This window comes from Scyliorhinus torazame, chromosome 1 (assembly GCF_047496885.1).
Source record: "Scyliorhinus torazame isolate Kashiwa2021f chromosome 1, sScyTor2.1, whole genome shotgun sequence".
NCBI classification, from domain to species: domain Eukaryota; kingdom Metazoa; phylum Chordata; class Chondrichthyes; order Carcharhiniformes; family Scyliorhinidae; genus Scyliorhinus; species Scyliorhinus torazame.
The window spans coordinates 57887261-57911747 of NC_092707.1; the positions used below are offsets into that span (position 1 = coordinate 57887261).

Genomic DNA, 24487 nt, shown 5'->3' on the forward strand with positions numbered 1-24487 from the left:
TGCCTGAAAAAAATGTCAGTTGTACATTTTATTGAGGTATTTTTTGTATTGTAACAAACACAAAATAAACAATGTACACGAAACTACAAACATAGTGCAAAAGCCGTCTCCCTTCCTTACAGGTCCCGCCTTTAACACTTGTAGCTTTCGAAAGGGAATATTTGAATAAATGCCAGGGCTATAGATGAAATGAATAGGACCGGGCCTAATGGGGCTGCATATTTGCATTGTGGAGTCAGTGGAACAGGTTTTAGTCGATAAGCCTCTGGGCGCGAAACCAGGAGTTGGGGCTGACGGACCGGTTTGCCAGTGAAAGCCGGGCGTGAAGGACACCGCGGCCAGGAATGCTGAGGTCGGTGCTGGTGACGGGCTCGAACCGCGGCCTGGGCCTGGAGCTGGTCCGCCTGTTGGCGCAGGCTGAGCCGCCGCCCCACAACCTGTTTGCCTGCTGCAGACAGCCCGAGAGCCCAGGCGCCCAGGTGAGTGGTTTCAATTTCAAACGGAAGACCAACGAATAACCCCCCCCCCCCCCATTCTACAATTAAGCATTTACTCTGGCTTTTATTTTATTCTTTCGCCGCGAGAAGGTGGTTTAAAAACGTGTTTTTGGTTCACTGAAAAAGACAAGTAATCACGAAAAATATTGGCTCTGGTGCAATCTTCGAGTTGTAATTAATGTCCCGACACGTTTCAGGCTGAACCTTTCAGTCACACTGTGGCTGGGAATGAAATAGCCGAGGAGCCGGAAAATCATCCCCCACCGCCATGTGATCGAATTTCTGCCCCTTACTACCTAATCAATCTTTCACCAAAAAAGGCCAATCGCTTGTTCGGGGAGTTTATCTTCCCACACTTGTGCATCTGTTCCAAGATTGTCCAATAAGTGTGCAGTATTGGCTCTGGTTGTCTGTCTCTGGGAATGGTGCAAGGAAATGCCAACGAAGGCAGATCCTCTTTCCATCTACTTCAAAGCCTAGTGGAATATTGACCAGATCCTTGACGAAATCCCATCTAGAGTGAGTACAACCTCCATAGAGTCATAGAGTGCAGAAAAGGTCCATCGTGTCTGCATTGACAATAACTACTGATGGGGTGGCACAGTGGTTAGCACTGCTGCCCCACACCTTCAAGGACCCCAGTTCAATTCCGACTTGGGTGACTGTGTGGAGTTTATGCATTCGCCCTGTGTGTGCGTGGGTTTCCTCCGGATGCTCCAGTTTCCTCCCACAGTCCAAAGATGTGCAGGTTAGGTGGATTGGCCATGCTAAATTGCTCCTTAGTTTCCAAAAGGTTAGGTCGGATTACTTGGTTTACAGGGATAGGGTGGAAGCGTGGGCTTAATTAGGTGCTTTCTAAGGACTGGTGCAGAAATGATGGGCCGAATGGCCTCCTTCTGTAAATTCTATGATTCTATTAATCCCATTTACCAGCACTTGCCCCATATCTTTGAACGTGATGGTGTTTCAAGTGCTCATCCAAGTGCTTTTCAAAGGTTGTGATATTTCCGGCCTCCACTATCTTCCCAGGCAGTGCATTCCAGATTCTCACCATCCTCTGAGTGAATTATTTTTTCTCAAATCCCCTCGGAATCTCCTACCCCTCAACCAAGGGAAACAACTGCTTCCTATTTAACCTGTTCAAACCCCATATAATCTTATACACCTCAATCATTTTCCCCTCGGCCTTCTCTGGTGTTAAGAAAACAATCCAAGCCTATCCAGTCTCTCCTTATAGGTCAGATGCTCTATCCCAAGCAATATCCTGGTGAAACTCCTCCGTACCCCCTCCAGTGCAATCAGCTCCTTTCTCCAGTGAGGTGACCAGAACTGCACACAGTACTCCAGCTGTAGCCTAACCAACATTCTGTACAGCTCCAACATAACCTCCTTACTCTTATATTCTATGCCAAGACTGATAAAGGCAAGTGTCCCATATGCCTTCCTAATCACCTGCTCTGCCACCTTCGGGATCTGTGAACAAGTATTCCATTCCTCTGAGCTTCCTAGTGTCCTGCCATTCATTGCATACTCCCTTGTCCTGTTGCTTCTTCCAAAGTGCATCACCTCACACTTATCAGGGTTAAATACCATCTGCCACTGCTCTGCCCATCTGATCAACCCATCTATATCTTCTTGTAATTTATGACCCACTTCTTCACTGATAACCACCCTACCAATCTTGGTGTCGTCTACAGACTTACTTTCATTCCTCCCATGTTCTCTTCTATACCATTTTTATATACGTCGACCTCCCCAGTTACTCAAAAAGCCTCCACCCTCTGTGTCCTATTACTAAGCCAGTTTCAAATCCACAGGATCTCTACAGAACGTAATAATAATCTTTATTAGTGTCACAAGTAGGCTTACATTACCACTGCAATGAAGTTACTGTGAAAATCCTCTAGAGACCACACTCTGGCGCCTGTTCGGGTACACCGAGGGAGAATTCAGAATGTCCAATTCACCTAACAAGCACGTCTTTCGGGACTTCTGGGAGGATACCGGAGCACCCGGAGAAAACCCATGCAGACACAGGGAGAAGGTGCAGAATCCACACAGACAGTGACCCAAGCCGGGAATCAAACCTGGGTCCCTGGCGCGGTGACACAACAGTGCTAACCGCTGTGCTACTGTGCCACCCTACCACTGTGCAAGCATGTATTTGAAGAAGAGTCATATGGACTTGAAGCATTAACTCTGTTTCTGTCTTCAAAGATGCTGCCAGACCTGCTGAGTTTTTTCAGCATTTTCTGTTTTTATTTCAGATTTCCAACTTCTGCAGTATTTTGCTTTAATATCAGCATGTATTAAACTTTGTTCTGCAAACATCTTTTCACTAATGGAAATCTTTCCTAACTTTGTCTTCTGCACCCTTTCTTTGAGAGAGAATTTGAATTTGCCAGATACTAAAGTGTTTTGCAGTTCTCAAAAAGTTACTCATTGATCATGTAAAACAGATTAGTCAGGGAGTCAATGGTTATGGGCAGGCAGGAAAGTGACGTTAAGGCCACAGTCCGATCCATCATCTTATTGAATGGCGGAGCAAACTTCCTATGTTCTTGCGTTATGTGTTTCTGAAGTAACAGAAGATATATTGTATGAAATCCATGTCTGTTTTCCATAGGATCTTGTGAACCTGGCAAAGAGTTACTCAAACATAAATGTACAGAAGTTGGGTAAGTGCTAGTGATACTGTAGTAATTTTAGTTAAAAATGTACTGTAGGGGAACTGTGTGTAAGCCATGTTGGCTGGGTATAGTTGTTGGTTGGGGGTGTTATTTACTGTGTTATGTTTGCATTCAAAATTGTTGTTAAAAAATTACAAATGCCTTAATAAAATGTTTTTCAAAAAAAAGAATGTACTGTAAATTTTCATACTCTGAATTTCTTTTGCTAAGGGCTCCATCTTACATTTGGAAGGCCTATATCAGAAAGCAGTCTATAAATTGAGCTTATTAACACCGTTAGTGTAAATATTTAATTGAAATGCATCCTATCAGGCTGCATCACAGCCTGGTATGGCAACTGCTCGGCCCAGTACCGCAAGAAACTTCAGAGAGTCGTGAACACCGCTCAGTCCATCACACGAACCTGCCTCCCATCCATTGACTCCATCTACACCTCCCGCTGCCTGGGGAAAACGGGCAGTATAATCAAAGATCCCTCCCACCTGGCTTACTCACTCTTCCAACTTCTTCCATCGGGCAGGACTTACAGAAGTCTGAGAACACGCACGAACAGACTCAAAAACAGCTTCTTCCCCACTGTCACCAGACTCCTAAATGACCCTCTTATGGACTGATTTCATTAACACTGCACCCTGTATGCTTCATCCGATGCCAGTGCTTATGTAGTTACATTGTATATGTTGTGTTGCCCTATTATGTATTTTCTTTTATTCCCTTTTCTTCTCATGTACTTAATGATCTGTTGAGCTGCTCGCAGAAAAATACTTTTCACTGTACCTCAGTACACGTGACAATAAACAAATCCAATCCAATCCAATCTGATCAGTATATGTATTTATTGAATGTATTAAAAGTATTGATAGCGGAATTTATAAAGTTGGGTTTTTGGATGCAGGCAGTTAAGTTAGCACCTAGCCCCTGTTATTTTGGGATGAGTACAGGGACCCTTGGGTGAACTATCCATATCATCAAGAAGACCTGGCAAAGCTACCTTAAAACATGCATTGTTCTCTAGTTCCTCTCCTCATTCTCTCTTTGAGCTCAGCTTATCCATGTGACCTTCCTCGACTCTATTCCCACTAAACAACTGACCCACAACTTCCCTTCCTGGTCCCCATGCCAGCTTAGTTTTGCTCACTTTGAGGGAGAGATTGTTGTCATTACACCACGCCACTAGGTTCTCTAGCTCTCTCCTGTACTCTGACTCATCGTTGTTTGAGATTCGACTCCATACAGTCGTGTCATCAAATCAGCAAACATGTAGATGGAGTTGGAGCCAAATCTTGCCACACTAATGTGTATAGGGAGTACAGTAGGAGGTTGAGTACGCATACCTCGGCCCCAGTATTGAGGACTATCGTGGAGTCGGTGTTGTTTATCCTTACTGATTTGTGGTCTATGGGTCAGGAAGTCGAGAATCCAGTTGCAGAGAGAGGAGCTAAGTGCTAGGTTTTGGAGTTTTGATATGAGCTTGGCTGGGATTATGGTGTTGAAGGCCAAAGCCATTTATTTACCAATATTAATTTCCTTCAGCTCCTCACCAAAAACTTGTGTTTCTCAGAACTTCCGGTAGATTATCATGTCTTCCTTTGTGAAGACATAAGCAAAGTACAAATTTAGTTCCTCAGCCATTTCTTTGTTCCCTGTTATAAATTTCACCCGTTTCTGACCTTAAGGGGCCTACATTAGTTTGTATCAATCTTTTTGTCTTTACATACCTATAGAAGCTTTTACAGTCAGTTTTTACTTGCCTGTTAGTTTATTTTCAAATTGTACTTTCAAATTGTCACTTGGAACACTCGTTTAGAGGCTTGCTTTTTAATAATGGCTACTTGACGGAGAAGCTGCAGGTGACATCTACGCAAGGCATTAATACCTTCAGCGCAATTCCACTTCTAACTTAGATGTATTTCCCAAACCTTCAATTTGCAGAGCAGCATCAGTGTTGGCAGTAACGTGTGGCTGTCTCTTTTGTATTGTAATGTGGTGAGTTGCTTTGAAATGGAAACAATGCAGTATTAACATGGAACTAAAACCCTTTATTATGTAATTTAAAGATGTTGATGACTTTGGCAGCATTCAAGAGTGTGCTGATCAGATTGAGAAGATATTGGGAAACAATGGTCTAAATCTGCTAATAAATAATGCTGGAGTGAACTTTGGTGGAGACCTCAACGAAGTTACTCCTGAAACAATGATGAAGAGCTACAGAACCAATGCTGTTGGACCGATGATGGTAACCAAGGTAGCATCCCTTTCTTGTATTCGTTGTAAGTTTGAAATTATGATTGATTTTAATGTATTTATTGTGCCATTGATCCTGGTTTCCTCCTGTTATTGGCCAGGGTTTAGAGAACCCCAAAGTGTATCATGGAGTTCACCTGACCCACAACTTTTAATAGATTGTGGTAGGGGGAGCACACGGTCCACTCTACAGGCATGGTGCAACAGAACTTTACAGTATTTTAAAATTATTTTAAAATATGAAACCAGTTAACACTCTATAAACCTACAGTAAACATCTTAACAACTATCAACACCAATAAATCCCCAAAGAATACAGTACTCGATAGATAATCCTTAATAAATTCCCAAACCACATCCGGAAGACAAAAGACCCTTTTTAACACAGAGATCAGGTTTAAATTCACTATTGAGAGCAGTCAGCACTTTGAAATCGCCCAATTGATTTGGAGACAGTTTTTAGTTTGCAGAGAGAGATCCTTATGCAGCTCCTTGCTTTGCCTGCAGTTATCCAGCTCTCAAAACAAAACTAACCACACCCTGTAGCAAACTGCACCCAGCTCCACCCACTCCCTGACATCACTGCAACTCTAATAAACACCCATTTCTTAAAGGTACGCCCACTACAACTATTCGATAAACTCCCATTTCTTAAAAGGTACTCTCACATGACACTCTCACAAGTCCCGAAAGGCGTGCTTGTTAGGTGAATTGCACATTCTGAATTCTCCCTCAGTGTACACGAACAGGAATGTGGCGACTTGGGGCTTTTCACAGTAACGTCATTGCAACGTAAGCCTACTTATGACAATAAAAGATTATTATTCTTTTTGTTATTATTTTGCAGGCTTTGTTGCCAGCTTTACAGCGAGCAGCTCAGCTGAATGATAAATTTAAAGCAATAGTTATCAACATATCCTCCATCTTGGCCTCCATGGAGCTGTTTGACAATAAAAGTGGGACAACATATGCATACCGGGTCAGCAAGGTCAGTATACTCAAAATTCTTTCTTTTTTTTAAATAAATTTAGAGTACCCAATTCTTTTTTTCCAATTAAGGGACAATTTAGCACGGCTAATCCACCTAGCCTGCACATTTTTGAGTTGTTTGGGTGAGACCCCACAGAGAATAAAAATGATTGAACAGGTATAAAAGGTACTTCTTGTGCAAATAAATTTCTGTGCTATTAGTTGTGCTTACTCCTCTTCCAAGCCTCCACAAAACATTTCTTGTGCGGGGAGAAGTGCTGGGTAGTGAGTCACAGTTTTAAAGAAATGTTTTTATTGACATTTTTCATTTATGGCAGATATGAGGGGCGACATTCTCCGACCCCCCGCCGGGTCGGAGAATCGGCGGGGGCTGGCATGAATCCCGCCCCCGCTGGTTGCCGAAGTCTCCGGCACCAGAGATTCGGCAGGGGCGGGAATCGGGCCGCGCCGGTTGCCAGCCCCCCCGCTCGATTCTCCGGCCCAGATGGGCCAAAGTCCCGCCGATAAATTGCCTGTCCCGCCGGCATAAATTAAATCACCTACCTTACCGGCGGGACAAGGCGGGCTCTGGGGTCCGGGGGGGGGGGGGGGCGCGGGGCGATCTGGCCCCGGGGGGTGCCCCCATGGTGGCTTGGCCCGCGATCGGGGCCCACTGATCCGCGGGCGGGCCTGTGCCGTGGGGGCACTCTTTCCCTTCCGCCTCCGCCACGGTCTCCACCATGGCGGAGGCAGAAGAGACTCCCTCCACTGCGCATGCGTGGGAAACTGTCAGCGGCCGCTGACGCTCCCGCGCATGCGCCGCCCCGAGATGTCATTTCCGCGCCAGCTGGCGGGGCAACAAAGGCCGTTTCCGCCAGCTGGCGGGGCGGAAATTCCTCCGGCGCCGGCCTCGCCCCTCAATGTTGGGGCTCGGCCCCCAAAGATGCGGAGCATTCCGCACCTTTGGGGCGGCGCGATGCCCCTCTGATTGGCGCCGTTTTGGGCGCCAGTCGGTGGACATCGCGCCGTTTCGGGAGAACTTCGCCCGTGAAATCATTGTACAGTTCAGCTATACAGTTATTACTCATAACTGAGGCTATAAATAATTTACACCCTTTTCTATATATGTGTGGTCGAAATTTGCATTAATGCTATGAAACAAAAATAGAGAGCAGAAGAAAAAATACAACAAAAGAGATATGTGGGGCTGGATTCTCCGATTTTGAGGCTATGTCCGGAGGAAGTGTCTAGTTTTACGATGAAAAAGTCAGCAGCGTCCCCACACCGATGCTCCGCCTGGTAAGGTGCTAGCAGCCGCACTGCGGATAAGAAATCCAGGTACGACGTACGGAAAGCCATCAGGGATGCAAAAAGACAATACTGCATCAAACTAGAGTCCCACACCAACGACACTGACCAACGACGACTATGGCAGGGCCTACACAAGATCACAGGCTATAATGCAAGGCCAGACAGAATGTCTGGGGCTGGAGCATCCCTACCCGATAATCTGAACAAGTTCTATGCCCGCTTTGAGCAGTCAGCTAATGCATCAGTGCCAACAGCCCTGGACACACCCATACCCACTATTACAGCCTCAGAGGTAAGAACTGCCTTCTTGAAAGTGAATCCGTGGAAAGGACGGGCCCCGATGGAGTCCATGGGCGAGCACTCCGTGCCTGTGCAGACCAGGTGGCGAGTGTGTTCGCAGATATCTTCACCACCTCACTCCTCCGCTCTCTGAGGTCCCCACCGCCTTCAAGAAGATTGGCAGCTAAACCTTCCAGGATTTAGATGTTTCAGGCGGGATAGGGGGGGATGTAAAAGGGGTGGCGGAGTTGCGCTACTGGTTCGGGAGAATATCACAGCTGTACTACGGGTTGACACCTCCGAGGGCAGCGAGGCTATATGGGTAGAGATCAGGACTAAGAAGGGTGCAGTCACAATGTTGGGGGTTTACTACAGGCCTCCCAACAGACAGCGGGAGATAGAGGAGCAGATAGGTAGACAGATTTTGGAAACAAATAAAAACAACAGGGTCGTTGTGATGGGAGACTTCAACTTCCCCAATATTGACTGGGACTCGCTTAGTGCTAGGGGCTTAGACGGGCAGAGTTTGTAAGGAACATCCAGGAGGGCTTCTTAAACCAATATGTAGACAGTCCAACTAGGGAAGGGGCTGTACTGGACCTGGTATTGGGGAATGAGCCTGGCCAGGTGGTAGAAGTTTCAGTAGGGGAGCATTTCGGGAGGAGTGACCACAACTCAGTAAGCTTTAAAGTGCTGGTGGACAAGGATAAGAGTGGTCCTAAGGTGAATGTGCTAAATTGGGGAAAGGCTAATTATAACAATATTAGGTGAGGATTAAAGAACCTCGATTGGGGGCGGATGTTTGAGGGCAAATGAACATCTGACATGTGGGAGGCTTTCAAATGTCAGTTGAAAGGAATTCACGACAGGCATGTTCCTGTGCGGAAGAAGGATAAATACGGCAAATTTCGGGAACCTTGGATAACGAGAGATACTGTGGGCCTTGTCAAAAAGAAAAAGGAGGCATTTGTCAGGGCTAGAGGGCTGGGAACAGACGAAGCCTGTGTGGAATATAAGGAAAGTAGGAAGGAACTTAAGCAAGGAGTAAGGAGGGCTAGAAGGGGGTCACGAAAAGTCATTGGCAAATAGGGTTAAGATAAATCCCAAGGCTTTTTACACGTACATAAAAAGCAAGAGGGTAGCCAGGGAAAGCGTTGGCCCACTGAAGGATAGGCAAGGGAATCTATGTGTGGAGCCAGAGGAAATGGGCGAGGTACTAAATGAATACTTTGCATCAGTATTCACCAAAGAGAAGGAATTGGTGGATGTTGAGTCTGGAAAAGGGTGTGTAGGTAGCCTGGGTCACATTGAGATCCAAAAAGATGAGGTGTTGGGCGTTTAAAAAAATCTTAAGGTAGATAAGTCCCCAGGGCCTGATGGGGTCTACCCCAGAATACTGAAGGAAGCTAGAGAGGAAATTGCTGAGTCCTTGACAGAAATCTTTGGATCCTCACTGTCTTCAGGTGATGTCCCAGAGGACTGGAGAAGAGCCAATGTTGTTCCTTTGTTTAAGAAGGGTAGCAAGGATAATCCAGGGAACTACAGGCCGGTGAGCCTTACTTCAGTGGTAGGGAAATTACCGGAGAGAATTCTTCGAGACAGGACCTACTGCCATTTGGAAGCAAATGGACGTATTAGTGAGAGGCAGCATGGTTTTGTGAAGGGGAGGTCGTGTCTCACTGACTTGATAGAGTTTTTCAAAGATGTCACAAAGATGATTGATGCAGGTAGGGCAGTGGATGTTGTCTATATGAACTTCAATAAGGCCTTTGACAAGGTCTCTCATCGTAGATTGGTACAAAAGATGAAGTCACACGGGATTAGGGGTGAGCTGGCAAGGTGGATACAGAACTGGCTAGGTCATAGAAGGCAGAGAGTAGCAATAGACGGGTGCTTTTCTAATTGGAGGGCTGTGACTAGTGGTGTTCCACAGGGATCAGTGCTGGGACCTTTGCTGTTTGTAGTATATATAAATGATTTGGAGGAAAATGTAACTGGTCTGATTAGTAAGTTTGCAGATGACACAAAGGTTGGTGGAATTGCGGATAGCGATGAGGACTGTCAGAGGATACAGCAGGATTTAGATTGGAGACTTGGGCGGAGAGATGACGATGGAGTTTAATCCGGACAACTGTGAGGTAATGCATTTTGGAAGGTCTAATGCAGGTAGGGAATATACAGTGAATGGTAGAACCCTCAAGAGTATTGAAAGTCAGAGAGATCTAGGTGTAAGGTCCACAGGTCACTGAAAGGGGCAACACAGGTGGAGAAGGTAGTCAAGAAGGCATACGGCATGCTTGCCTTCATTGGCCGGGGCATTGAGTATAAGAATTGGCAAGTCATGTTGCAGCTGTATAGAACCTTAGTTAGGCCACACTTGGAGTATAGTGTTCAGTTCTGGTCGCCACACTACCAGAAGGATGTGGAGGCTTTAGAGAGGGTGCAGAAGAGATTTACCAGGATGTTGCCTGGTATGGAGGAACGGTTGAATAAACTCTGTGTTTGTTCTCACTGGAACGACAGAGGGTGAGGGGGCGACCTGATAGAGGTCTACAAAATTATGAGGGGCATAGACAGAGTGGATAGTCAGAGGCTTTTCCCCAGGGTAGATAGGTCAATTACTAGGGGGCATAGGTTTAAGGCGCGAGGGGCAAAGTTTAGATGAGATGTACAAGGCAAGTTTTTTACACAGAGGGTAGTGGGTGCCTGGAACTCGCTACCGGAGGAGGTGGTGGAAGCAGGGATGATAGTGACATTTAAGGGGCATCTTGACAAATACATGAATAGGATGTGCACGGGCTTGGAGGGCCGAAGTGCCTGTTCCTGAGCCGTACTTTTCTTTGTTCTTTGTAAGACCTCCATAATACCAGTACCAAAGAAGAAAAAGGTAGTCTGCCTCAATGACTACCGACCGGTGGCCCTGACGTCTGTTATCATGAAATGCTTCAAGTGGCTAGTCATGAGAAGGATCACTGCCAGCCTCCCAGACAGTCTCGATCCACTGCTGTTTGCCTATGACCGCAACCAGTCCACAGCAGGTGCTATCTCCCTGGCTCGGCAATCAACACTCGAACACCTCGATAGCAAGGACACCAACCTAAGTCTGCTGTTCGTAGACTACAGCTCCGCCTTCAACACCATTATCCCGACAAGACTAATGACCAAACTCTGCAATCTTGGACTTGACCCCTCCCTGTGCAGCTGGATATTTGACTTCCTCACCAACAGACCGCAATCTGTCAGGATAGGCAACAACACCTCCTCCACAATAGTCCTCAACACCAGAGCCCCGCAAGGATGTGTGCTCAGTCCTCTACTGTACTCCCTATACACACATGACTGTGTGGCAAGATTTCACTCCAACTCAATCTATAAGTTTGTGGATGGTACGACTGGTGGGCCGTATCTCAAACAATGACAAATCAGACTATGGGAGGGAGATAAATCACTTGGTTGCATGGTATACCAAAATCAACCTCTTTCTAAACGTCGGAAAGACCAAGGAACTGATCATCAACTTCAGGAAGCGTAGCACAGCACACACTCCCATCTGCATCAATGGCTCCGAAGTGGAGATGGTCGATGGCTTTAAGTTCCTGGGGATCAGCAACAGCCTGTCCTGGTCCACTCACGTTGATGCAACAGTCAAGAAAGCCCAACAATGTCTCTACTTCCTACGGAAGCTAAAGAAATTTGGCATGTCTGCATCGACTCACAAACTTCTACAGTTGTGCATTAGAGAGCATCCTATCCGGCTGCATCACAGCCTGATATGGCAACTGCTCGGTCCAAGATCGCAAGAAACTGCAGAGTGTGGTGAACTCAGCCCAATGCATCGCACAAGCTTGCCACCCCCACATTGATTCTGTATACACCCCTCGCTGCCTCAGGAAGGCAGACAGCATTATCAGAGACCCCTCCCACCCCGGCATTGTCTACTTCCAGACCCTTCCATCAGGCAGAAGGTACAGAAGTCTGAAGACCTGCACATCCAGACATAGGAACAGCTTCTTCCCCACAGCTACAAGACTCCTCAACGACTCCCCCTCTGACTGATCTGTTCCCTGTAAGAATACTATTCACGACGCCCTATGCTGCTCTTGCTCATGTATTTGCTTTGTTTGGCCCCTTGTTCCGCACTGTAACCAATCACTGTTGATGTACCATTTGTCAATGTTCTCTGTTGATTATTCTTTTGTCTACTATGTACATACTGTGTACGTTCCCTCGGCCGCAGAAAAATACTTTTCACTGTACTTCGGTACATGTGACAATAAATCAAATCAAAGCCAAGTAAAACTCCTGGCGTTCCCGACATAAACGGCCAGAGAATTGCCGGGTCCGTGGCCACACGTGCAGGGCAATGACCTGCAGTGGTCGCGTGTACAACATGCCGCCGGCCGCGTGTGGACCCATCCTGCCAGATAGAGCCCCCCCCCCTTGCCCCCTCCGAGCACACGTGTCCCGCGCCATCGGGGGCGGAGCATCGGGTGAGGGCCTTCAGCTGACCTCCTGAGGCCGTCCCAATGGCGTGCGTCGTACTCCCCGATAATGCCTTTTTGGAGGGGGTGGAGCATCCGAAAACAGCGGCGCCCCCGATTTTGGGGTCAAAAGGGATTCTCCGCCCATTGTGTCTGCGCCGGCTACCAAGCACCTAACTATTCCAATCCCATTTCCCAGCACTTGGTCCGTAGCCTTGTATGCTATGGAATTTTAACTGCTCATCTCAATGCTTCTGAAATGTTGTGGGTGTTCCTGCCTCTACCACCCTTCAGGCAGTGAGTTGCAGATTCCCACCACCCTCTGGATGAAAAAGCTTTTCCTTAAATCCTCTCTAAATCTCCTGCTCCTCACCGTAAAACTATGCCCCCCGGGTTATTGACCCCTCTACTAAGGGGAAAAGATTCTTCCTATCTACCCTACCTATATCCCTCTGGGTTTGTTTGCCTCAATCAGGTTTCCCCCTCAGCCTTCTTTGCTCTAAGGAAAACCACCTCAGCCAGCCAGCCTCTCTTCATAGCTGAAATGCTCCAGCCCGGGCAACATAGTGACCACAATGTGGTTTAATTTAAATTTGTTATGGACAAATAAATAGACAAGTTGCAAAAAAGGGTTTTGGGGATGGGGGCGAATAGATTTTAAAATAAGGCAGGATCTGGCCATGATAGACTGGAAAGAGTTACTTGTGGGGAAACCTACAGAAGAGCAGTGGGGGCATTCAAGGATGAAATGGGGAGTGTACAGGCCCAACAAGTTCCCTCTAGGGTTAGAGGAAGGTGTAACAAGCCCACAGAACCATGGATGACCAGAAACATTCAGGATACGATGAGAAGGAAAAGAGAGCCTTTTAACAAGTATGAGGGGGACAAGTCTGCAGAGGCATTAGTGGAGTACAGAAAGTGCAGGTTGGAACTTAAGAAATCAGTTAGAAGAACAAAAAGGGGATATGAGAAAGCTCTGGCTGGTAAAGTCCCAAGATATTCGAAAAGTATATCAATGGCAAGAGGAATGTAATGCAACATGAATCCCAGGTCCCGGTTGAGGCCGCACTCATGTGTGCGGAACTTGGCTATAAGCTTCTGCTCGGCAATTCTGCGTTGTCGCGCGTCCTGAGAGAACATACCTCTTCATTCACCTGAGGAAGGAGCAGCGCTCCGAAAGCTAGTGACATCGAAACAAACCTGTTGGACTTTAACCTGGTGTTCTAAGACTTCTTACTGTGATCAGGGATAGTCAGCATGGCTTTGTCAGAGAGAGGTCATGCCTAACAAATTTGATTGCATTTTTTGAGCACGTAGTGCAGGGTGCAGTGCAGCTAGACGGTAGTGCAGTTGATGTAGTTTACATGAATTTCAGCAAAACTTTGACAAGGTCCCACATGGGAGACTTATTAAGAAGGCAAGTGCACATGATTCGGTGGATTCATAATTATCTTAGTGATAGGACATGGAGTGTGAGATAGATGGCAGCTTTAGTGTCTGGAAGCCAGTGTCCAATGGCATACCACAGGGATCTGTGCTGGGCCCCCTATTGTTTGTCATTTATGTAAATGACATAAATGACTATGTGGGGGTAGGATCAGTAAAGATTGGCCGGGTGGTTAACAGTGAGGTTAAGTGTCTTGGTTTACAGTAAGATATAGACAGGATGTTCAAATAGGTGGATAAGTGGCAGATGGAAGTGTGAGGTGATACACTTTGGAAGGAGTGATTTAACAAGGAGGTATATGGAAGTATATTATGATTAAACTAATGTGGCAGGGGGATGGGAACCGATACAGGAGTCAGAGGGAAGTAAAATGGGGCCAGAAACAAAAAGCAATAAGGGGGAAAGTGTAAGGCAAAGAAGCCATAGTCAAAAATCAAAAAGTGCCACAGTACAGGTACAGAGACTGAGGAGAGTGTGAAAAGGGAGGTGGCCAATGCAGGATTGAGGGTGTTGTACCTAAATGCGCGCAGTATACGGAACAAGGTAAATGAGCTTGTTGCGCACATTGAAATTGGCCGGTACGATGTTGTGGGCATCGCGGAGACATGTCTGCCAGGGGATCAGTGCTGGGATCTAAATATACAAGGATATGTGTCCTATCGAAAGGCCAGGCAGATGAGCAAAGGACACGGGGTTGCTTTGTTAGTAAGGAATGAAGTTAAATCGATAGTAAGGAGCGATATAGGATCAGAAGGCATAGAATCTCTGTGGGTAGAGTTGAGGAATCGCAAAGGTAAAAAGACCCTGAAGGGAGTTATGTACAGGCCCCCTAGCAGTAGTCAGGATGTGGGGCGGAAAATAAATCAGGAGATAGAAAAGGCATGTAAAAAAAAAGGCAATATTACAATAATCATGGGGGACTTCAATATGCAGGTGGACTGGGAAAATCAGGTTGGTAGTGGCTCCCAAGAAATGAAATTTGTGGAATGTCTAAGAGATGGTTTTTTGGAGCAGCTTATGACAGAGCCTACTAGGGAACGGGCAATTCTGGATTTGGTGATGTGTAATGAGGCAGACTTGATTAGGGAACTTAAGGTGAAGGAACCCTTGGGGAGCAGTGACCACAATATGATAGAATTTACCCTGCGGTTTGAGAGGGAGAAGCTGCAATCAGATGTAACGGTATTACAATTAAATAAGGGTAACTACAAAGACATGAGGGAGGAGCTGGCCAGAGTTGATTGGAAAAGGAGACTAGCACGGAACACAGTGGAACAGCAATGGCAGGAGTTTTTGGGGGTTATTAGGGAGGCACAACAGAAATTCATCCCAAGGAGGAGGAAACATGCTAAGGGGAAGACGAGGCATCCATGCCTGACGAGGGATGTCAAGGACAGCATAAAGGCTAATGAAAAAGCATACAAAGTGGCGAGAATTAGTGGGAAGCCAGAGGATTGGGAAGCCTTTAAAAGAAAGCAGAGGACAACCAAAAAAGCAATAAGGGGGGAGAAGATTAAGTATGAGTGCAAGCTAGCTAGTAATATAAAGGAAGATAGGAAGAGATTTTTTTCAATATATAAAAGGTAAGAGAGAGGCAAAAATAGACATTGGACCACAAGAAAATGTGGCTGGAGAAGTAATAATAGGAAGCAAAGAAATGGCAGACAAACTGAATAGTTACTTTGCATCAGTCTTCACAGTGGAAGACACCAGTGGGATGCCAAGAGCTCCAGGAGAACCAGGGGACTGAGGTGAGTGCAGTGACCATTACTAAGGAGAAGGTTCTGGGGGAACTAAAAGGTCTGAAGATGGATAAGTCACCTGGACCGGATGGATTACACCCCAAGGTCCTAAAAGAGATAGCTGAGGAAATTGTGGAGGCATTAGTGATGATCTTTCAGGAATCATTGCAGGCAGGAAGGGTCCCAGAGGACTGGAAGATGGCTAATGTAACACCACTGTTAAAGAAGGGAGGGAGGCAGGAGACGGGAAATTATAGGCCGGTTAGCCTGACTTCGGTCATTGGTAAGATTTTAGAGTCTGTTATTAAAGATGAGATCGCGAAGTACATGAATGAAATGAAAATCGCTTATTGTCACAAGTAGGCTTCAAATGAAGTTACTGTGACAAGCCCCTAGTCGCCACATTCCGGCGCCTGTTCGGGGAGGCTGTTACGGGAATCGAACCATGCTGCTGGCCTGCCTTGGTCTGCTTTCAAAGCCAGCAATTTAGCCCTGTGCTAAACAGCCCCTGTGCCAAACATGGAAGTGCATGATGAAATAGGACTCAGTCAGCACGGTTTTGTCAAAGGGAGGTCATGTCTGACAAATCTGTTAGAGTTCTTTGAGGAGGTAACAAGCAAGTTAGACAAAGGAGAACCAGTGGATGTGATTTATTTAGATTTCCAGAAGGCCTTTGACAAGGTGCCGCATAGGAGACTGTTAAATAAGTTAAGAGCTCATGGTGTTCAGGGTAAGATCCTGGTATGGATAGAGGATTGGCTGACTGGCAGAAGGCAGAGAGTGGGGATAAAGGGGTCTTTTTCAGGATGGCAGCCGGTGACTAGTGGTGAGCCTCAGGGGTCTGTGCTGGGACCACAACTTTTTACAATATACATTAATGATCTGGAAGAAGGTACTGAAGGCACTGTTGCTAAGTTTGCAGATGATACAAAGATCTGTAGAGGGACAGGTAGTATTGAGGAAGCAAGAGGGCTGAAGAAGGACTTGGACAATGTAGGGGATTGGGCAATGAAGTGGCAAATTAAATACAATGTGGAAAAGTGTGAGATTATGCACTTTGAAACGAGGAATTTAGGCATAGACTATTTTCTAAATGGGGAAATGCTTCAGAAAGCAGAAGCACAAAGGGACTTGGGAATCCTTGTTCACGATTCTTTCAAGGTTAATGTGCAAGTTCAGTCGGCAGTTAAGAAGGCAAATGCAATGTTAGCATTCATGTCAAAAGGGCTAGAATACAAGACTAGAGATGTACTTCTGAAGCTGAATAAGGCTCTGGTCAGACCCAATTTGGAGTATTGTGAGCAGTTTTGGGCCCCGTATCTAAGGAAGAATGTGCTGGCCTTGGAAAAGGTCCAGAGGAGGTTCACAAGATTGATCCCTGGAATGAAGAACTTGTCATATGAGGAACGTTTGAGGACTCTGGGTCTGTACTCGTTGGAGTTTAGAAGGATGAGAGGGGATCTTATTAAAACGTACACGATACTGCGAGGCCTGGATAGAGTGGACGTAGAGAGGATGTTTCCACTTGTAGGAAAAACTAGAACCAGAGGGCACCATCTCAGACTAAAGGGACAATCCTTTAAAACAGAGATGAGGAGGAATTTCTTCAGCCAGAGGGTGGTGAATCTGTGGAACTCTGCCGCAGAAGGCTGTTCACTGCAATTCACTGAGTGTCTTTAAGACAGAGATAGATCGGCTCTTGATTAATAAGAGGATCAGGGGTTATGGGGAGAAGGCAGGAGAATGGGGATGAGAAAATATCAGCCATGATTGAATGGCGGAACAGACTCGATGAGCCGTGTGGCCTAATTCTGCTCCTATGTCTTATGGTCTTATGGAAAGATCTGACACTGGGAAATTCCGAAGAACAAAGGGACTTTGGCATGTTTGTCCATAGATCTCTGAAGGCAGAAGGGCAGGTTAATAGGGTGGTGAAAAAGGCATATGGGATACTCACTTTTATCAATTGAGGCATAGATTACAAAAGCAGGGAGGTCATGATGGAGCTGTTTAGAACTTTGGTGAGGCCATAGCTGGAGTGTGCAGTTCTGGACGCCATATCATAGAAAGGATGTAATTGCACTGGAGGGGGTGCAGAGAAGATTCACCAGAATGTTGCCTAGGATGGAACAATTTAAGTTATCAAGAGAGGTTGAACAGGCACGAGTTGTTTTCTCAGGAGCAGAGAAGACTGAGGAGTGACCTGTATTGAGGTGTATAAGATTATGAGGGGCATGGACTGGGTGGATAGGGAGCAGCTGTTCCCCTCAGTTGAAGGGTCAGTTACGAGGGGACACAAGTTCAAATTGAGGGGTGGGAGGTTTGGGGGGGGATTTGAGGAAAACCATTTTACCCAGAGAGTGATGACGGTCTGGAATGCATTGCCTGGGAGGATGGTAGAGGCCGGATGCCTCACATACTTTAAAAAGTACCTGGATGAATACTTGGCACACCATGGAGATGATTCTCCAAAATTGAGACCAAGTGTTCGCGTCGTCGTGAACGCCGTCACGTTTCACGACGGCGCGAATCGGGCACGGGGACGACCGATTCTGTCCCCCACAGGGGGCCAGCACGGCGCTGGAGCGGTTCACACCGCTCCAGCCTCCCTCCCTGGCGCCAAATGGGCGCCGCACCAACCCGCGCATGCACAATTTAGCCGCACCAACCCGCGCATGCACAATTTAGCTGCACCAACCCGCGCATGCACAATTTAGCTGCACCAACCCGCGCATGCACAATTTAGCCGCACCAACCCGCGCATGCACAATTTAGCCGCACCAACCCGCGCATGCACAATTTAGCTGCACCAACCCGCGCATGCACAATTTAGCCGCACCAACCCGCGCATGCACAATTTAGCCGCACCAACCCGCGCATGCACAATTTAGCCGCACCAACCCGCGCATGCACAATTTAGCTGCACCAACCCGCGCATGCACAATTTAGCTGCACCAACCCGCGCATGCACAATTTAGCCGCACCAACCCGCGCATGCACAATTTAGCCGCACCAACCCGCGCATGCACAATTTAGCTGCACCAACCCGCGCATGCACAATTTAGCTGCACCAACCCGCGCATGCGAGGGGGACTTCTTCAACGCTCCGGCCCCGATGCAACATGGCGCAGGGGTTCTGAAGCCGGAAGTGGAACAAAGTAGGCCCGGGGGAGAGGCCGGCCCGCCGATCGGTGAGCCCCGATCGCGGGCCAGACCCCATCGGAGGCCCCCACCCCCCGGTGAAGGAGCGCTTCTTCCCGCCCCACAGGCCGCCCCCCGACCCTTCGCGCAGAGTTCCCGCCGGCAGCGACCAGGTGTGAACGGCACCGGCGGGACTCTGCTGTTTCTGCGCGGCCACTCAGCCCATCCAGGCCGGAGAATCGGCGGCCTGACAGTGGCCCGCGACCGGCGTCGCGCCAAACGCGCCGGCGCAAATGGCGCCGATTCTCCACACTTCGGAGAATCGTGCACCGGCGTCGGGGCGGCATGGCACGGTTGCGGCGATTCTCCGGCGCGGGGCTCGGAGAATCGCACCCTATAACATTCAAGGCGATGGGCCAAGTGCTGGCAAGTGGGATTAGATGGGCAGGTCAGGACCTTTCAGTGCAGAGTTCAAGCGGACCAAAGGCCTTTTCTGCACTGTAGTATTCTGTGAACATCCTGGGGAATCTCCTCTGCACCCTTGCTGGTGCAATTCAATCTTTTCTATACTGTGGCAACCAGAACTGCACACTGGACACAGACTACCAGTCACAAAAACAACCTGCGACCAACACCTGCCTCCTGCCACTAACCCAATTTTGGATCAAATTTGCTAAATTGCCCTGGATCCCATGGATCTTACCTTCTTAATCAGTCTCCCATGCGCGACCTTGTCAAAAGCCTTACTGAAGTCCACGTAGACTACGTCAACTGCACTGCCCTCATCTACACAACTAATCACCTCTCAAAATTCAATCAACTTTGCTGGACATAATCTCCCCCTGACAAAGCCTTGCTGATTATCCTTGACTAATTCTTGCCTCTCCAAGTGGAAATGAATTCTGTCCCTCAGAATTTTTTCCAATAATTTCCCTACTACTGATGTCGGACTCACTGACCTGTAATTACCTGTTTTTCCCCTACTTCCCTTCTTGAATAACGGTGCCATATTAGCTGTCCTCCAGTTCTCTGGCACCTCTCCTGTGGCTGGGGCGGATTTGAAAATTGGAGTGTTGGAGCCCCTGCAATCTCCTTCCTTGTCTCGCACAGCAGCCTAGGATACAGCCTAGGATAGCAGCACGGTAGCACAAGTGGCTAGCACTGTGGCTTCACAGGGTCCTAGGTTTGATTCCCCGCTGGGGCACTGTCTGTGCGGAGTCTGCACGTTCTCCCTGTGTCTGCGTGGGTTTCCTCCGGGTGCTCCGGTTTCCTCCCACAGTCCAAAGACGTGCAGGTTAGGTGGATTGGCCATACTAAATTTCCCTTTGTGTCCAAAAAGGTTAGGAGGAGTTATTGGGTTACGGGGATAGGGTGGAAGTGAGGGCTTAAGTGGGTCAGTGCAGACTCGATGGGCCGAATGGCCTCCTTCTGCACTGTATGTTCTATGTTCTATCACATCTCCTCTGGGTTGTGGTTCATTGTACTTATCAGGATTAAAATTGTATTTCCGTCAGCCATTCTCAGCATCAATTGCTGCCAGATGGGATACACCACACCAAACAATCTACTACTATTCCCAACAAAATGCCTCAGCCCTGCCCTCAGAAGAGGACCACCAGCTTCATCAGTGTGGTATCGTTTCCATTCTACACAGTAGCATCCAATGTCTCCTTGAGTGAAATTGATAATTAGCAATTCTTGATCTGCTGTAACTCCTCTGTCTGCTAAGCGGGGCATTAGCTGCCCAAACTCATTTTACCGAACCCTTCAAAAGAGACTTTCATCTCATCAGTTTGGGTTGGAATTGAGCTCCAGTCCAGGAGATGATTCAGTATTATAGCGAACTGCTTTGGGAACTGTTTTCTGGAACCATTGTGAGATTACTGTAATAATTGAAATTAGGTAGGTAAAACCATAAAGGCCTGTAGCGTTTTGGGTTTTCTAATTAAGAACATGGAGAGCATAAGCCAAATGTGAGTAATGATAAATGTGTACAAGGCAATGGTTAGATCCAATTTCAAACACTGTTCGTAATTTTGGTTATGCGATGACCGAACTGATATCAAAAGTACAGGTAGCACAGCATTATTCACCAGAATAATGACAGAGATTAGAAACTATGTAGACTTGAAATACTCAGACTTATTTTATTCAAGATCTTTTTTTAAATTAATTTTCCCAGTGAATGGAGAAAGAATATTCCCTTCGTTGGGATGTTGTTGGTAAGGGGTAATCAGTTTTTTTTAAAGTTGCTATTCGAGTAAGAAGAGAAGTTGTTGGAAGAATTTTCTTAAGAGAAAGATGTTAGAGCAGAGCTTCCCAAATGTTTGGTCTGACCCCATTTGAATACCCCAGACTTCGCTGAACCTATGGTGTTGTTCAGTAGGTGGGTGGTGACCTTCAGTAGCTGATTGGGGAGGGTGGGAAGTGTTTAAACTCGCAGGTTTTAAAAAAAACAAATAGCTACCTTTTCTTAGCTTTTTTTTAGCACCAGGAATCAAGTGTCAAAGATCTGTCCGTTCGGTTACGCTCACCGTTAGAAACAAAGTGAGGATTTAAAGAGGCCTCGCAGCTATCAAATCAGTCCAAAATCTCTCAGCCCACAGTTTGGAAGTCCAGAGCTTTGCTTGACGACAGGATTATAGGCAGATACCATTGAAAAATGCAAAGGAGAAAGTGAATATTTGAAGCAGAGGAAGAATAAGTGTTGCAGGGCAGTAGCATTAATCTTTACATGTTCCTGCATTAGATACAGTGACTGAAATTTAGCGGTCAATGGAAGGGCATGGCTGCTGATTGTGAAGAATGCTGCCAGCAATGACATAGCGATTGCTATGGTTGGAATTTTCCCTTCCCCCCCCCCCCCCAATCCAGACAATGTTGGCACATACAGCAGCAGAGATGTCAGCAAGTTACTATACAACCAATCAAATTGGATTATTTGCACACAGCAAACCAGGAAGTTAAAAGCACTTTTTAAAGAAGTTAAAACCTTTTTAAAATAAATTTAGAGTACCCAATTAATTTTTTCCTATTAAGGGGCAATTTTAGTGTGGCCAATCCACCTACCCTGCACATTTTGGGCTGTGGGGGCGAAACCCACGCAAACATGGGGAGAATGTGCAAACTCCACACGGACGGTGACCCAGAGCCGGGATTGAACCTGGAACCTCGGCGCCGTGAGGCAGCAGTGCTAACCACTGCGTCACCGTGCTGCCCTCAAAACCTTCATTTTAATTTAAAATTTCCGGTACTGAAGTAGATGTATCATTGTATCAAGATAGAAGCTAAAATAAAGATGAGACTTTAAATTTACAAAATATGATTTTTTTTTATCACCGTTGAAATTTGACATTATACAAGTTAGCTTTTCAGGGCTAGTAAGATTATTTTGCAGTAATTATGAAGTTAGCATGCTGTTTAAAAGCCCAGTTATATCTCATTCTACAAGGGTGGCATGGTGGCACAGTGATTAGCACTGCTGCCTCACAGTGCCAGAGACCTGGGTTTGATTCCAGCCTTGGGTGACTGCCTGTGTGGAGTTTGCATGTTCTCCCTGTGCCTGCATGGGTTTCCTCCGGGTGCTCCAGTTTCCTCCACAGTCCAAAGATGTGCGGGTTAGGTGGATTGACCATGCTAAATTATCCCTTAGTGTCCAGAGATGTGCAGGTTTGGGGATGGGTGGCACAGTGGGTAGCACAGGTCCCAGGTTCGATCCCGGCTCTGGGTCACTGTCCGTGTGGAGTTTGCACATTCTTCCCGTGTTTGCGTGGGTTTCGCCCCCACACCCAAAGATGTGTAGGGTAGGTGGATTGGCCATGCTAAATTGCCCCTTAATTGGAAAATTGGGTACTCTAAATTTAAAAAAAAGGTTTGGGTTTTGGTTGGACAGGGGAGTGGACCTGGGTAGAATTGGGTCGTGCAAACCGATGGGCCGAATGGCATCCTTCTGCACTGTAGGGATTCTATGATCTATGAAGGTGCAACTTCTTCAAGGGTTTTTACAATGAGACTAAGTATTGGGGTGGAAGTTTTTGTCAATTCATGATTGCAGTGGAAACCATGACAGAGCACCCTATGGATGAATACAAACTGAGTTACAACAACTTCTGCAGTAGTGTGTCCAGACCCCTGAGGTTGCTGTCAATTTCAGTGGAATAATGATGGCAAACGCAAACTTTTTGGTTCTTATTACCACAGCAAAATCCGGGCCAATGAGTTAATGGCTCTAAAACATTGCAGTATAGTCCCTGTTTATGTTCTCTGATCTTCAAATGGCTATTATTGATCGTATTTCATGATGATATTGGTTTTTAACCAGGCTGCATTGAATATGGTAACCAAGTGCTTGGCAGATGAGTTGAAACTCCATGGAATCCTTTGTACTTCAGTGCACCCTGGCTGGGTTAAAACAGAGATGGGTGGTGAAAAGGTAAGAAAAATACTGAGGTCCAGTCTAAGATTATAACCATTATAACTAGAGGACTAGGATAGATGTGTTATATTCTGACTAAGTAGTACACCCTATATTATATACTTTAACTGTTTTGCTCTTGGATAATTAATTTTCTTCAATATTAATTGGTTAGTCTATTTTATAATGCTTTTCCTCTCACTTCCGTCAACCTTTATTCTACTGTTGGTTGCCAAGAATAAACTCTGATTTTTGTTGGTATATTTTTCCGATGGTGCCGATTTTGCCCTTTCCCCTATTTGGGTTGCATTGCAGTATTATGAGTGATTGAGTAATGGTGAAGCTTATTTTATTTCACAGAAGTAGCTTCAAGGTGAAGGAAAATCCATGAGACTCCTTCATTTCCCTGTCTATTTGAGTATTACTTCATGGTTTTAGGTAAAAATCACTTTGTTACTGTGCAATGTGTCTTTATCTTCAGGCTGTTCCAGTGATGCCACATGATGGGGGGAGTCACTCTGTTCATTTTCATCCAAGTTTTCCCAGGATCTGGCAACTTCACACTGATTTGGGGTTGATTCAGAGCTATTTACCCTTAGTAAAGTGGACTATAGACTGGGAAACTTATACTTTGTGTTTTAGACCAAACTAACATTCAATTTGTGTCCACTTTCACAAGGCACCACTAACTAAGGAAGAAAGTGTTCGTGGAATTCTCAAAGTACTGTCGACACTTTCAGACAAAGATAGTGGATCATTTCTGGACTGGAGAGGTCAGCGTTTACCTTGGTGAAGACTAACTTGCTCAGCATTCATATATCAACGTTACTCTTCACAAAATGAAAAAGTGGCACAACATGACTTCGGATGCAAGATTGTCACTGATTTTAAGCAATACTAAAATGATTTTGAAAATTTAGTGTTCTTGAGGTACACCCAATTCTACCTTTTTTTTAACGATTCGATACAAAATGATGGCTTAATAAAATGATTCCAAATTGTTTATTTTAACTGATTTGTGCATATTTACTTTTTAATTTTTTTCTCGATGTAATTCGATACTGATGGATCTCCCATTGCATTGCTCACAACTTGTGGCACATGTTTGAGTTATCAGGGAACTGGGGCGACTACAAGCACAGGTAATAGGAGGGACATAACTGCTGATAACAAACCCAGCACTGAGGGGTGGAATTGGGTGCCCACTGCGGGGAGACAGTGGGTCAATGAACTGCAACAGAAGGTTTCATTTGACATGGGGGTGTCAACTCA

General features: G+C 46.3%; 1 protein-coding gene across 1 annotated transcript; it reads left to right on the forward strand.

The window, feature by feature from the left end:
* The first annotated feature begins 134 nt into the window (after positions 1-134).
* On the forward strand, positions 135-24226 carry LOC140408285 (C-signal-like). Its single transcript, XM_072495274.1, has 6 exons — positions 135-479; positions 3124-3175; positions 5245-5432; positions 6279-6419; positions 23123-23233; positions 23895-24226. The coding sequence occupies exons 1-6, from the start codon at positions 345-347 to the stop codon at positions 24006-24008; spliced, it is 741 nt and encodes a 246-aa protein (XP_072351375.1). The 5' UTR covers positions 135-344; the 3' UTR covers positions 24009-24226.
* Positions 24227-24487: the final 261 nt, after the last annotated feature.

Excerpts from the sequence above, each read along its gene's own strand:
- LOC140408285 (XM_072495274.1), top strand. The coding sequence starts at position 345 with ATGCTGAGGTCGGTGCTGGTGACGGGCTCGAACCGCGGCCTGGGCCTG. Across the intron at positions 480-3,123 it reads CCGAGAGCCCAGGCGCCCAG|GATCTTGTGAACCTGGCAAA; the intron begins GTGAGTGGTTTC and ends TGTTTTCCATAG. Across the intron at positions 23,234-23,894 it reads CAGAGATGGGTGGTGAAAAG|GCACCACTAACTAAGGAAGA; the intron begins GTAAGAAAAATA and ends CACTTTCACAAG.